Source organism: Leuresthes tenuis, unplaced genomic scaffold (assembly GCF_036924035.1).
Source record: "Leuresthes tenuis unplaced genomic scaffold, fLeuTen1.0.hap1 SCAF_20, whole genome shotgun sequence".
Lineage (NCBI taxonomy): Eukaryota > Metazoa > Chordata > Actinopteri > Atheriniformes > Atherinopsidae > Leuresthes > Leuresthes tenuis.
The window spans coordinates 2,282,034-2,296,485 of NW_027325374.1; the positions used below are offsets into that span (position 1 = coordinate 2,282,034).

A 14,452-nucleotide genomic window follows, 5' to 3' on the forward strand; every position below is an offset into this window, starting at 1 on the left:
GAGCCACTTGGCCACATTCTCATTGGTTAAAAGAATTCTCGTTGACACCGAGGACGCATCTGATTGGTTGACGTCACAATTTCCTGGGAGCTATAGTTGACATTTGGAAGAGGATACGTTTTAAACACGGAGATCGTTTACTTGGCTGTTTTGTGGATAGGGCGTGAATTCACAAGTTGAGGAAGGATATGCCTTAATGTATTTAAAACGTGAGTATGTGAAAATATTATTTCAGATGCACCCTCCCCCCCACAGCTCGCGGCTGTGTTGCTGTAGCTTGCTAGCTTCGCTCATGCGCACTCTTATGTTGCTATTCAGCGTGTTAGCTTCGTAAAAAAAACAAACATTTAATTTTTACTGGTTTATTTTTATGCACATTGCATTTGTGCAGTTACAGCAGTCGGTGTCAAAACAATGCAGCGAACATAATTTCATAGAAGTCAAATATTTGCCAGCGTCACCAACATAATCGAAAGGTAGCGCCAGGTCGTAGCTAACAACAGATAGCTATGTCTGAAAGCTGTCCAAATGAGATGTACTCGATGAACCCTTCGTGGTTTTAACCGTTTCACATCGCTGCAGGGTTCCTTTGAATGGATATCACTAAATATATTAACATAAGTTTCACTAGCTGTACATATTTGGTTTGTTTAAGGGAAATAAATGACAAATCTGATATATTTTTGAGGTAATATCATGTTCACAGTGGATTATGTGCAGTTTTCTGTGTATCAACACCACCTGAGGAAGCTGTCATGTGTGCATTGAGAGTGCTGAGTTCAGAGAGATGAAATGCTAATGAGTCACACACAGAAAGGACACAGAGGGTCAAGCATTGGTGGTGCGCTCTTAAAGACTATTGGCCAAAAAAGGGAGTCTTAAAGATAAATCACAGGGTGAAAGAAAACCTGAGAGAGTCAGGAAAGGATGGAGTCTTATAAGAGGAAGCTGAGACAGGTGTGGTGCATGTTATCTCTGATTCTTTAAAGGAGGACCTGTGGAGCTGCAGCAGCAGCTGCTCTCCTCCCTTCTGCAGATGGTTGATAATGATTATTGTCAGCTTGGAGTAAGTCATAAGCAGAGAAGTTTGGTCTGAGACCAAAAGGAGGACGTAGGAGGGCTCTGAAGCTGCCAGGTTATTTATTACTCTGCTGTGGATGTGCGCCTGTGTGTGCTACCAAGTAAATTATTATTTTTTTTAGGTCTGTTTGATTTAAAATCACAGTAACAAAATAAATACCTCCCGGTTGTTTTTGTCATGTAACTGCTGGGGATCTCACAAATGAATCTGGAGTAATGTTCATGACCCCCACCGACACAAACTGAGGCGTCTCCTCGACCCTCTGGAGTTCATTCGTACTCTAAATGTTTGGAATAACTCTAAAGGAAGGTTATCTTATATATAAGATGTAGAATAAAACTTTATTGTTAAGGTTTGTAATAAGTAAGGGAAAGAAACAGGTGTCATCAGAGGCTGCTCACTCTCAGCCTCATGATGTTTATCCACATAAATCACAGTTAGTGGGAATAACTGAGTGTCTGATGTTATTTGTTCCTGTTGTGGCTGCTGCTTCCATCTAATTTCCCTCAGTTAATAGGTTCAGGTTCAGCATATCCAGAGTATCTTTAGGAAATCTGTCTCAACTAAACCCGACACAGTTAACGATGATCCCACTAAGTGCTGCCATGTCAGCTCTGGTTTTACAACTCTGGACACGTTCAGTCATGTGAAAGCGGTGGAGCTGGCATCAATCATAGCTGTATGATAGTAAATAACAGCTGCTGCAGACAAAACGGGACGGAAAGATGGGTCTCTCACTTTCTGCGGCTGCAGTCGGACGTCATTAGTTTTATTTTTCTGTGACCGAAGAAGCAGAGAGAAATGTCTTCATGTCCAAGCTAATTTAGCATAACTCATCCCAGCTCTCCCTCAGCATGGAGGATAAAGAGGGTGGACATGATTTGAGTTTGCTGCACTTAATCCAGTCCTTACGTTTCCTTTTCCAGCATTGATGAGCGTTCCTGTTGTAGTTCTCCACATATCCTGTAGAAAACGGCAGCATTTGAGATGCTTGACTGTCCAATAACTCACTCAGTCTCAGTGTTGCTTCTGCAGCTTGTAATTTTCTCTTTTGTTTGTTGCAGCTGAGTAAAACGACCTCCCGTCCGTGCGTTATGAGGAATGCTGGCAGTATGCAGCCTTTGTACAGAAGAGACGTTGGAGTCTGGCCTCAAACAAAAAGCCTCCTCTACAAGAATCTGCTCATCAAATGGAGGACCAAGCAGCAGAGCCTCCAGGTGCTTCATAGATCTGTTGTGTGGGGTCTATTTTTGTCAGATTGATATATTTGACAGCTTCGAGTGTCGATCTGTGCATTGAAACATGGAGAGAAACGTCCAACACAGACTGAGACAGTTTGTCTTCTCTTAGTCAGTGATTGGTCGGCTTAGAATAACACAAACCGGCCCGCAAAGTCGTCTGAATCACAGCTTCGGTCCCGGAACTACCGGTTTCACCATTTTCAGTTTCAGGCACCGTCCTCTAAACCAGGGATGTCCTGGAGGGCCGCTGTCCTGCAGGTTTTAGATGTTTCCCTGCTTCAACTCACCTGATTCAGATGAAATGGATCCCTTCAAAAGATTGTTAAGTTCTGCACAAACCAGCTAATGATGCATTGATCTGATTCAGCTGCATTGAAGCAGGGAAACATCTAAAACCTGCAGGACAGCAGCCCTCCAGGACCGGAGTTTGACATCCCTGCTCTAAACCAACCAATGAAAAGCTGAGCCCACGACGTAGACTGAAAGATGGAAATGTAACGGAAAGAGGAAAGACCTCTTTAGATAAAATAAATGAAGAAATGTTTAAAAAATAAAGAAATGAAATATCTGGATTTAAGGGAAATAATTACAGCAGAAGAAGAAGAAATGAACAAAGAAAGGAAGTAAATGTTTTAGAAATAAATTAAAATGATACCCGAAAAGCAACATTAACACAAGCTTTGATTTTAAAGCAAAAAAACTTTTATTTGATTTTAGTGGCATTTATCATCGTATAAACTATTATATTTCTATATATTTTTGTTCTTATTTCAGACCTGACAGCCCAAAGACTAAAAGTTTTATCTTTTATCTTTATAAAAGAATTATCATTCCACAAATGTGAAAAAAACAGCCAGAAAACCAACATTTTTACCACGTTTTTGGGATGAAATGTGCTATAAATCAGGCTATGAATGAGATATAAACAGAAGCCACAGAGGTCTAGTAATAACGTCCTGATAGGTTTTACTCCTCAGCCTTTTTCTCATTTATCATGCAAACACACAGACATTTTTCAGACACTGAAAGGAAGCTGCAAAGATAAAACCGACCACACGTTTCTGAGCACATCTCCTCTGATAATCTCTTTCAGAGGCACACAAACCGCTGCACAAGCAGCTCATGATTGATTTCAATCACTATCCTGCTCAGCGATGACAGATGACCTCACTCATAAGTTCATTTGGGCTGTCTAACCCTCACATAAACCCACTTTTTATGATCTCACTGCTTTAGTTACTCTTCGTATTTAACTCTTAAAGTCAGACCTCCGTTCTCCTCAGACCTCATGTCTGTGTGTGGAATATTTTTAAGATTTGTTTCTAACAATCTGTGAAGGAAACAGCTGTAAAAGGGGTCGCGAGTGCCGTCAGTACCTCTCAGTTTGAACTTTGGGAAACAGCTTGAGCTGCTTGCTCCTTCCCATTTCTTCTTTGTTAGGTCATGCATTCTTTATTGGGCTTTAAGTTGCTCTCCATGCATTGTTAATGTCCCGCTGTGCAAGCTTCTCTTTTTAGGGGAGGCGCTGAGGAGCCTTCTGCAGCTTTTTTATCAGCAGCAAGGAAAGTTTAGGGCTGTTCAAAGCCCTGAAAACTGTTGTTTTACCATTTCCTTTTGAATATGAAATGAACTTTAATGCAGGGTCTTTAGTTTGTTAGAAGCAGAAACATTTATAACTCATTCTGGAACTGAGTTAAAACATTTGTAAATGCACTTTCACACGTTCAGCTCTGCTCTTCCTCTCTTTGATGAGGCAGGTCACAAACCTTTGTCTCTGTAACCCCCCCCCGAGCCCCTCATGCAGATGTTGGTGTTAAAGCTGCAGCTTTGCTTGTGGAAATCTAAAGAACTTCTTACTCTTTCATCATGTTTAGCTGCTGGTTCTGAGCCAGAGCTGCAGGTGCACCTTGTTGCTCAGGGTCCAGCTGTATCACTTTGCTCTTTGATCCATCCATTTTCTATACCTGATGGGTTGTGGGGGGGCTGGAGCCTATCCCAGCTGTCATTGGACGAGAGGCAGGGCACACCTGGGCAGCTGTTTTTTGATATGAAGAGAAATGATTTGCTGCCAGAAGCTCTGGCATCGTTTTACAGTTAAGGGCCCATTGATCCGGCCCTTACCTTTGATAAGCTGCTCAGTCAAACATGTTGAAGATATTACTGCATGAATCAGCAGTCAGAGGCCTGAACAACTGGCTAAATAAATGAGTAACAGTCTAATCTGTATAATTGTATATAATAAGGATTATAATACGAATCATTTTTGAACCACAGACGGAAGAATGAAAGGTTCTGTCTGTCTGTACAGGAATTGATCCTTCCTCTGCTACTCCTGGGCCTTCTAATCCTCATCAGCACCCTGAACCCCCACGTTTATTACGGAGACATCGACACAAGAGAGCTACAGAGTGACAAATACTACATATCCATCAAAGGCCTGGGCTACACACCCATCACCAACGTCACCAGTCACATCATGGAAGAGGTGGCCCAGGAGATGCGTAAGTCTGAGAGTCGCCTTTCGGTTCAGACAAACCCCTCAGTCAAAGACTTCCTTTGTTGTCCTGTATTTATCAGACGCTTTTATCCAAAGCGACTTACAAATGAAGATATAACAGCTCTATAAAAAGCTAACAATAAGCTACATAGAAGGAACCCAGGAGTCTGACTCTGTCAGAGGGGACAGAGTAGAGATAGGGTGCAGGCATAGAAGGAAGAGCAGAAAGATAAAGTGCAGAGATAGAGGGGGTAGGGAAGTACAAGGTAAGTGCTGGGATAGGAGATGCTCTCTGAAGAGCTGGGTTTTCAGGAGCTTCTTGAAGATAGACAGGGACGCCCCTGTTCTGGTAGCACTCGGTAGGTCATTCCACCATCGTGGGACGACACATGAACAGAGTTTGGATTGTCTTAGGCGTGGTGTAGGAGCTGCTAGACGACAATCCTGGGACCAACGGAGGGACCCAGTTGGGACAGAAGCCTTTGCAAGAGCCTTCAAGTAGATGGAGCCGTTCCATTAAGCTCTTTGTAGCTAACATCAGGGACTTGGATCTGATGCAGGCGGCTAAGGGCAGCCAGAGGAGTTCAATGAGCAGAGGGGGGGCGTGTTCTTTTAGGCTGATCCAAGACCAGACGCACCGCCGCGTTCTGGACCATCTGCAGAGGTTTCACAGGCTGGAAACCAGTTAGGAAACCAGTTAGGAGACCAGTTAGGAGACCAGTTAGGAAACCAGTTAGGAAACCAGTTAGGAGACCAGTTAGGAGACCAGTTAGGAAACCAGTTAGGAGACCAGTTAGGAGACCAGTTAGGAGACCAGTTAGGAAACCAGTTAGGAGACCAGTTAGGAAACCAGTTAAGAGACCAGTTAGGAGACCAGTTAGGAAACCAGTTAAGAGACCAGTTAGGAGACCAGTTAGGAAACCAGTTAGGAGACCAGTTAGGAGACCAGTTAGGAGACCAGTTAGGAGAGCAGTTAGGAGACCAGTTAGGAAACCAGTTAGGAGACCAGTTAGGAGACCAGTTAGGAAACCAGTTAGGAGAGCAGTTAGGAGAGTTCTGTCAGTAACTGACTGTCAGGCTGGATCCACACTGGTTGATTTGTTTCTGCTTGTAGTCCTGCAGGATCATCTGGAGATGTTTAACAGTGAGGAAGACCTGGAGAACGCCAGTCTGTACGAGCCGTCCAGCTACGTTGGCGTGGTGTTCTTGGACAGCTCAGCCACGTCTTACAGGCTGCGCTTCCCATACAACCAGCTTCCTTTACCCAGCGACTACACCGAGACTGTTGGTAAAAAACATGCTTTTATTTCTTTTTTTCCGGTTATTTTTCATATAATGATGAATAAAACGTATGTTGATTGGTTTCCAGATGCATGGCAGTGGAAATAACTGAGCCTTTATATGTGGTCTACCCAGTTAGGAGACCAGTTAGGAGACCAGTTAGGAAACCAGTTAGGAAACCAGTTAGGAGACCAGTTAGGAGACCAGTTAGGAGACCAGTTAGGAAACCAGTTAAGAGACCAGTTAGGAAACCAGTTAGGAAACCAGTTAGGAGACCAGTTAGGAAACCAGTTAGGAGACCAGTTAGGAAACCAGTTAGGAGACCAGTTTTGAGACCAGTTAGGAGACCAGTTAGGAAACCAGTTAGGAGACCAGTTAGGAAACCAGTTAGGAAACCAGTTAGGAGACCAGTTAGGAAACCAGTTAGGAGACCGGTTAGGAAACCAGTTAGGAGACCAGTTAGGAGACCAGTTAGGAGACCAGTTAGGAAACCAGTTAGGAGACCAGTTAGGAGACCAGTTAGGAAACCAGTTAGGAGACCAGTTAGGAAACCAGTTAGGAGACCAGTTAGGAAACCAGTTTATTTAAACTGCTACTCTGAAACCATTCGGCAGATCACACAAAACATTTTATTTAGTTACAGGTTTCTGTTTCCCTTTGAATTGATTAATCTGAAGAAATAACTTTAAATAAGACTGATTCTGGCCGCCGTTGAGTTGTTCCTGAAACATTCAGACTGCGACAGGGACAGAGGTAACTGCAGGTTTATCCCTGCTGGTAACCTGTTAAACCAGCTCCTGGTTAAGCAGAAATAAGGTGTCACGTGCACGAAGGTCTCTTTTCTCTCGCTGCTTTTTAAGTCGGAGTCGATCTAAACCGTTTGCCTTTAACTAACCTGAGAAGTCAAAGCCGTGAACTTTGAACTCCACTTCTTCTGTTTGTTCACCTTTTATAAGACTTTGAAAACATTTGAATGTGCATTTATCTTCTAAACCTCCAGCCTGTTGCTATGAAACACAGCTTTCCTGTCTGTTGCTGTAATAATTGAGTGGCTCACACCTACCAGATCAGGACATCTCACACAACAACACAGACAGCTGATATAAAGGCTGCTTCTTCAGTCTCCTTTCTTCATGGTCACGCTTTGTTTTTGTTAGAAAATCAGCTGCTCCAAATCCCAGTTTGGTCGGTTGCATGTTATTAACTCTTTCTCTGGAGCCAGGTCCTTCTAAGCTTCCCTCCCCCACAGGAAGAGGGATTTTGGCACTTGGGTCCATCCTGCATGTGTTCAACTGTCTTCCTGCTTTCCTCAGAGTTTGATACACAAAGTGGGAGCTTTTCTGCAGCAGTGGAAGAGGAAACTAACCCACCGCTGAAGGAGGCTTTCTTCTCTGGTGTTTTGTGTCAAAACCACTTAAAGGAGATGATAGATAATCATTAGGGATTATTTCTCAGTATCCTGTAGCTCTGGTGCTGCAGTTTCCGGCGATCATTACTTCTTACTTAGCTTGTATCTTAAATGTTCGATTCCAGCAGGGTTCAAAACTCTGTTGGTGGCTTTTTACTGACAATAATTCTTCCTGTTGAGACGTTTTTTTGGGTATAAATTCTGTGTTAAGCTGTAACAATGCACCCATAAGTATTGGGGGGTGGGCAGCTGTCATGTAAAGTGTTTATGGGCCATATAAATATATGAATATATTGTTTTCTGCTTGTTCTTTCCAGCCAACTGTTTCAGCAGCTCGGGGAACTGCAGAGCTGCAAATTACTGGTACTCTGGTTTCATCCGCCTCCAGTCTCTGATTGATGCAGCCATCATCCAGGTGAGACAGGAAAGGCAAAGGCCTCCGTTACCGGGGGCTCACACCAAAAGCGTTGTGAGCGGCCAGCTGCCGTTCATTTTCAATGTAAGCTGGCGTTGTGAGCTTCAAGAGCTTCAAGAGTTGAGAAAGGCTCAACTTTCTGCAAATGAGCTGTGACGCTACGCGACGACAGCCAATTAGGGCCGATCTGGATTCCGAAGGCGGAAAAAAGGTGGAAAAAAGGCGGGAAAAAAGGTGGGTAAAAGGCGGAAAAAAGGCGGAAAAAAGGCGGAAAAAAGGCGAGAAAAAGGTGGAAAAAAGGTGGGAAAAAAGGTGGGAAAAAAGGTGGGAAGAAAGGCGGAAACAAGGTGGAAAACGGTGGGAAAAAAGGCGGAAAAAAAGGTGGGAAAAGGCGGGAAACGGCAGAACGCAAACAGAAAGAAACACAAAGAAGGCCCAGAGTACGATCCATGGTGAAAGAGGGAACCGATGTATGGATGGATTATTATATATATATGCTAGTTGCTATACATATAAGCCCCGCCCCTTTGGCCGCTTCCGGCGGCAGAAGAAGTAGAAGCGGCGGGTTGTGAGCTTTTGGTGTGAGCCCCCGGTTAGTAACACACTTGACTCCTGAGTTGGAGTCTGTGTTTTTTTTCACCCAGAGTTTCACCTCTTAGTTTTTATCATCCTCATCAGAGAAAGTCTAGTTCACTGGAAGCAGAATGAAATCTCCAACAGGTGATTCTTATTTCTCTGTATTCTTGCTCTTTCCTTTGCTGACGCTTCACGTTTGGCGTGCAGATGCAGACGAAGCGCTCGGTGTGGAGTGAGCTGGATCTGAAGGCGGTAATTATGGGCCAGCCAGGCTCTGTGGAGGTGCACAAGTTCCCTCATGCCCTTATATCCATTTACCTGGTCTTAGCTTTCACACCTTTTGTCACTTTCCTCATCGTCAACGTCGCAGCGGAGAAGGAGCACCGCCTCAAAGACACCATGACCATGATGGGGCTTTACAACACAGCCTTCTGGTGAGGACCAACACACGGTTCAGCATGTTTGTATCCTGTTGATGTGAAGGTATTTATCGCTAAGTTCCTGTTCTGTACGGCAGGTTGTCATGGGGCCTCCTTTATGCTGCGCTGGTGACCGCCATGTCCATCCTGATGGCCGTCATTGGCACCTTCACAGCGCTGTTCCCTTACAGTGACTTCTTTGTCATCTTTTCCCTCATCTTCCTCTATGGAATATCATCTGTAAGCAGAGCTGTTTATGTTGTTCTGTTTCTGTATTTATCAGACGCTTTTATCCAAAGCGACTTACAAATGAAGATATAACAGCTCTATAAAAAGCTAACAATAAGCTACATAGAAGGAACCCAGGAGTCCGACTCTGTCAGAGGGGACAGAGTAGAGATAGGGTGCAGGCATAGAAGGAAGTGCAGAAAGATAAAGTGCAGAGATAGAGGGGGGAGGGAAGTACAAGGTAAGTGCTGGGATAGGAGATGCTCTCTGAAGAGCTGGGTTTTCAGGAGCTTCTTGAAGATAGACAGGGACGCCCCTGTTCTGGTAGCGCTCGGTAGGTCATTCCACCATCGTGGGACGACACATGAACAGAGTTTGGATTGTCTTAGGCGTGGTGTAGGAGCTGCTAGACGACAATCCTGGGACCAACCGAGGGACCCAGTTGGGACAGAAGCCTTTGCAGGAGCATTCAAGTAGATGGAGCCGTTCCATTAAGCTCTTTGTAGCTAACATCAGGGACTTGGATCTGATGCTAAGGGAAGCCAGAGGAGCTCAATGAACAGAGGGGGGACGTGTTCTTTCAGGCTGATCCAAGACCAGACGCACCGCCGCGTTCTGGACCATCTGCAGAGGTTTCACAGGCTGGAGACCAGTTAGGAAACCAGTTAGGAAACCAGTTAGGAAACCAGTTAGGAGACCAGTTAGGAGACCAGTTAGGAGACCAGTTAGGAGACCAGTTAGGAAACCAGTTAGGAAACCAGTTAGGAGACCAGTTAGGAGAGCAGTTAGGAAACCAGGAGTCGGTGTTTCTCACCTTCCTGCAGTCTTCACATTAGCAGTTAGTGCATTTAAACACTGATTCTGTGTTCAGGGTTTATGCAAAATGCCTTAAAACTGGTTTTGAAAGATGCTCATCGAGAAAGGAAAGCAACACTTTCCTTCTACCCGTTTTACATTTTCACGTTCCTGTTTATTCAGAATGATGTCAGTACAGGATACTGCTTTGTTCTGGTCAGATATTTTATGCTTTTTAACTTAAATTTGCTCCATTTTTAAAAAGAAACCTGTTTGAAAACTAGTTACTAATTATAGCCGTGTGTCCTAATAACAAAATGATTAATTAAATAGAGATAGTCATAAAAGTTGCATAAATGATTAATTATTCATTGCAAAAAGCCATTTTCCGAACACGATGATCTGCCCGGAGGAGGATTTGTCACAAAGTTTCTTCGATGCGTCGCATCATAGTGACAAAGTGGATCATATTATGTGCGTTTTGTGTTTTATTCGGATACGTTTGGGCTCATTTTTCTGCAAAACATTGATTATTATTCTATTTTTTGGGAGATTTTCTTGAATTAGTTTAGAAGTTCTGCCACTTGAGTGGATTTCTGACACTTTTTAAAAAAAATTTTTTACACTTTTTACGAGTTACCATGCCAACCATGGAAAAAAAGATAAACAGAAGAAGAAATGCCACAGATATTAAGCATATTAAGATATGCTGGAGCTGCTGGGTTTGAAAGCTGCTCAACATAACGGACGACACGACACACACAGTTATCAAGTAACAAAGTGTGTTCAGCCAGAGGCTGCTGCAGCTCTGCAGAGTCAGAAACTGTTCAATCACAGAACTCAGAAGTATTCATTGATTTCTGTGTTTTACTGAAACTGTCAGAGGTCAGCAGCTGTGTTTCCCCGACCTTTATCTCAGGGTGGCACCAAAGACTAAAGATCAGTGTTTTTTAAACGCTGCCAGGGTCGGATAGATGGATAGATGGATAGATGGATGGATAGATGGATGGATAGATAGATAGATGGATAGATGGATAGATGGATGGATAGATAGATAGATAGATAGATAGATGGATGGATAGATAGATAGACAGATAGATAGATGGATGGATGGATGCACTGTGTGGATAATTGTCACAGAAAGAAATGACCCGATCTTTCATTAAAGGCACAGTTTAAATAACTGTTGAGGAAACCGTGACTCTTTCGTCTCATCTAGTCGTCTCGTGCCTCTTCTCTTCTCCTCTCCTCTTCCTCAGATCTTTTTCTCCTTCATGCTGACTCCATTGTTCAAGAAGCCGAAGTTTGCCAGCACCGTGGGCTCCATGCTGACGGTGGTGTTCGGCTGCCTGTCGCTGTTCACCGTGCTGATGAAGGACTTCCCGCAGCCTCTGGTCTGGCTTCTCTGCCTGCTTTCCCCCAGCGCCTTCTCCATTGGGATCGCACAGGTTAACGCCGCACGCATCACGCCGCACACATCACGCCGCACGCATCACGCCACACATCACGCCGCACGCATCACGCCACACATCACGCCACACATCACGCCACACAGGTTAACGCCGCACGCATCACGCTGCGCACATCACGCTGCACAGGTTAACGCCGCACGCATCACGCCGCACACATCACGCCGCACGCATCACGCCACACATCACGCCGCACGCATCACGCCACACATCACGCCACACATCACGCCGCACAGGTTAACGCCGCACGCATCACGCTGCGCACATCACGCTGCACAGGTTAACGCCGCACGCATCACGCCGCACGCATCACGCCGCACACATCACGCCGCACACATCACACATCACGCCGCACGCATCACGCCGCACAGGTTAACGCCGCACAGGTTAACGCCGCACAGGTTAACGCCGCACAGGTTAACGCCGCACAGGTTAACGCCGCACGCATCACGCTGCACACATCACGCCGCGCACATCACGCCGCACGCATCACGCTGCGCACATCACGCTGCACAGGTTAACGCCGCACGCATCACGCCGCACACATCACGCCGCACGCATCACGCCACACATCACGCCGCACGCATCACGCCACACATCACGCCACACATCACGCCGCACAGGTTAACGCCGCACGCATCACGCTGCGCACATCACGCTGCACAGGTTAACGCCGCACGCATCACGCCGCACGCATCACGCCGCACACATCACGCCGCACACATCACACATCACGCCGCACGCATCACGCCGCACAGGTTAACGCCGCACAGGTTAACGCCGCACAGGTTAACGCCGCACAGGTTAACGCCGCACGCATCACGCTGCACACATCACGCCGCGCACATCACGCCGCACGCATCACGCTGCGCACATCACGCTGCACAGGTTAACGCCGCACGCATCACGCCGCACGCATCACGCCGCACGCATCACGCCGCGCGCATCACAGGTTAACGCCGCACACATCACGCCGCACGCCGCACGCATCACGCCGCACGCCACACGCATCACGCTCCGCTGCCCGCCCTGCAGCATGTGACAGATGCAAAGCCCCGTTTTTACAGCAGCACTTTGCCTCCATTTAGGCTCCAATGAACCTGCTGCTGCCTCTGCTGTTTCTGCCAAAAACACAACAGTTAGTTCAGAAATTAAAGCACTTTTATAGTTTCTCCTCCACGCCAGTGAAAGCCCTCCAAAGAACGCAGACCCTACACAACATTAGATGCTCGTGCTGCTTGAAAAAGATAATTTGTGACCGGCTCAGGTGAAGCAGCGGGAGCCACAGAGCCTGATCTGTGTCTCACATACTGTTTGTACATCAGGTGGTTTACCTGGAGGCACAGGGGGACGGTGCTGTTTTCTCCTCTTTGGCTAACGGTCCTCATCCGCTGTACGTCCCCCTTATCATGCTGGTCCTGGACTGCGTCCTTTACCTTCTGCTGGCAGTCTACTTAGACCAAGTTTTACCTGGTAAGACTAAAAAAAACAGGTGTATTGTTCACTTTATTTGATATTTATCATGTGTGGTGTTTAATATGCACTGTCTGAAAAATAGGTGAGTTTGGAATAAGCAGATCCTTGCTTTACTTCCTGAAGCCGTCCTATTGGTCCAAACACAGAAAGAGCTACGTTGAAGTCAGCTCAGTCTACGACGCAGAGCTGAACGGGACTCCTGATGGTGACGAGTCTGTTGAGCCCGTTTCCCCCGAGTTCAGAGGGAAGGAAGCAATCCGGTAAAACTGCTCGCTTGGTCGGGACTTTCATTCACTCTGAAAATGTTGTTTTTACTGGATATTTGGGCTGTTTTACAGATTTAAAGGTTACAAAATATATAATGGCATGAATGAGGAGTCATTTTATTCATTAGATCAGACTCATCTCTGCCAGGTCCTTCTAAGCTTTCCTCCCCCACAGTAAGAGGGATTTTGGCACTTGGGTCTTCCTGCTTTGCTGTCTTCCTGCTTTCCTCAGAGTTTGATACACAAAGTGGGAGCTTTTCTGCAGCAGTGGAAGAGGAAACTAACCCACCGCTGAAGGAGGCTTTCTTCTCTGGTGTTTTGTGTCAAAACCAGTTAAAGGAGATGATAGATGACCATTAAGGATTATTTCTCAGTATCCTGTAGCTCTGGTGCTGCAGTTTGGATCATTACTTCTTACTTGGTTTGGATCGAAAGCTTTTGTGTGGCGGATATATTTGCTAATTTAATTAGTTAAATGTGGATGCATTTTTCAGCATAGATACTTCCCACAGAACATCTGCAGCTTGGTGAAGCACCGAGTGGCACAAAGCGCTGCTGCTTTGGCTCAGGAGCTTCTCTTAGGGTTGGGTAACCCCTGAGGTTTGTTTATTTTATCCTCACTGCTTTTCTTTCTGTCTCTGACAGCATCAACAACATCAGGAAAGTGTATAAAGACAAGGACAACATGGTGGAGGCTCTGAGAGGTGAGTGCAGGGCACTTTCTTTCTCCAGACTCCAGGATGTGCTGCAGATATTCCACCACAGCGTGTCTGCTCCCTGCTTTGGGGTGGCTTTTTCATGAAGGCGTCCCTCTGTTTCCTCACATCCACCTCTCAGGCTTGACGTTTGACATCTATGAGGGCCAGATCACAGCTCTGCTGGGACACAGCGGGGCTGGAAAGTCCACTCTCATGAACATCCTGTGCGGTATCTGCCAACCCACCAGTGGCTCGGCCACCATTTACGGCTCCCCCGTTGCAGAGATTGCAGATGGGTCAGAGATGAAGCATCTGGTGGGAATCTGCCCTCAGTTCAACATCATCTTTGATGTGCTGACTGTGGAGGAACATCTCAGGATATTTGCTGCCATCAAAGGAATCCCACCAGCAGACATTGATGCTGAGGTAATTTCATTATCTGGATGTTCATTTGTTAGCCTCTATGTCCCCGACAGTTTCTCGATGTTCTTTTGCTCATATCACACCTTTATTTTTATCTCCTCGCCACATTATAAAGTCCCACATCTCTATGGAAACTGTAGTAATAACTGGGAGCAGAGAAAACTCCTCTTCTGCTTTAG

The 14,452-nt window shown here is 45.7% G+C and overlaps 1 protein-coding gene across 1 annotated transcript in view; it reads left to right on the plus strand.

Annotated features, from left to right (window-relative positions):
- Positions 1-24: 24 nt before the first annotated feature.
- Positions 25-14,452, plus strand: part of abca5 (ATP-binding cassette, sub-family A (ABC1), member 5) — a 34,741-nt gene continuing 20,313 nt past the window's right edge. Inside the window, exons 1-12 of the mRNA XM_072373511.1 lie at positions 25-209; positions 2,146-2,298; positions 4,631-4,823; positions 5,934-6,107; positions 7,826-7,923; positions 8,707-8,933; positions 9,017-9,158; positions 11,201-11,389; positions 12,736-12,883; positions 12,969-13,146; positions 13,798-13,856; positions 13,990-14,276. Of these exons, the coding sequence (XP_072229612.1) occupies positions 2,176-2,298; positions 4,631-4,823; positions 5,934-6,107; positions 7,826-7,923; positions 8,707-8,933; positions 9,017-9,158; positions 11,201-11,389; positions 12,736-12,883; positions 12,969-13,146; positions 13,798-13,856; positions 13,990-14,276 (1,818 nt within the window). The 5' untranslated portion in view covers positions 25-209; positions 2,146-2,175. The remainder of the gene's footprint in view (positions 210-2,145; positions 2,299-4,630; positions 4,824-5,933; positions 6,108-7,825; positions 7,924-8,706; positions 8,934-9,016; positions 9,159-11,200; positions 11,390-12,735; positions 12,884-12,968; positions 13,147-13,797; positions 13,857-13,989; positions 14,277-14,452) is intronic.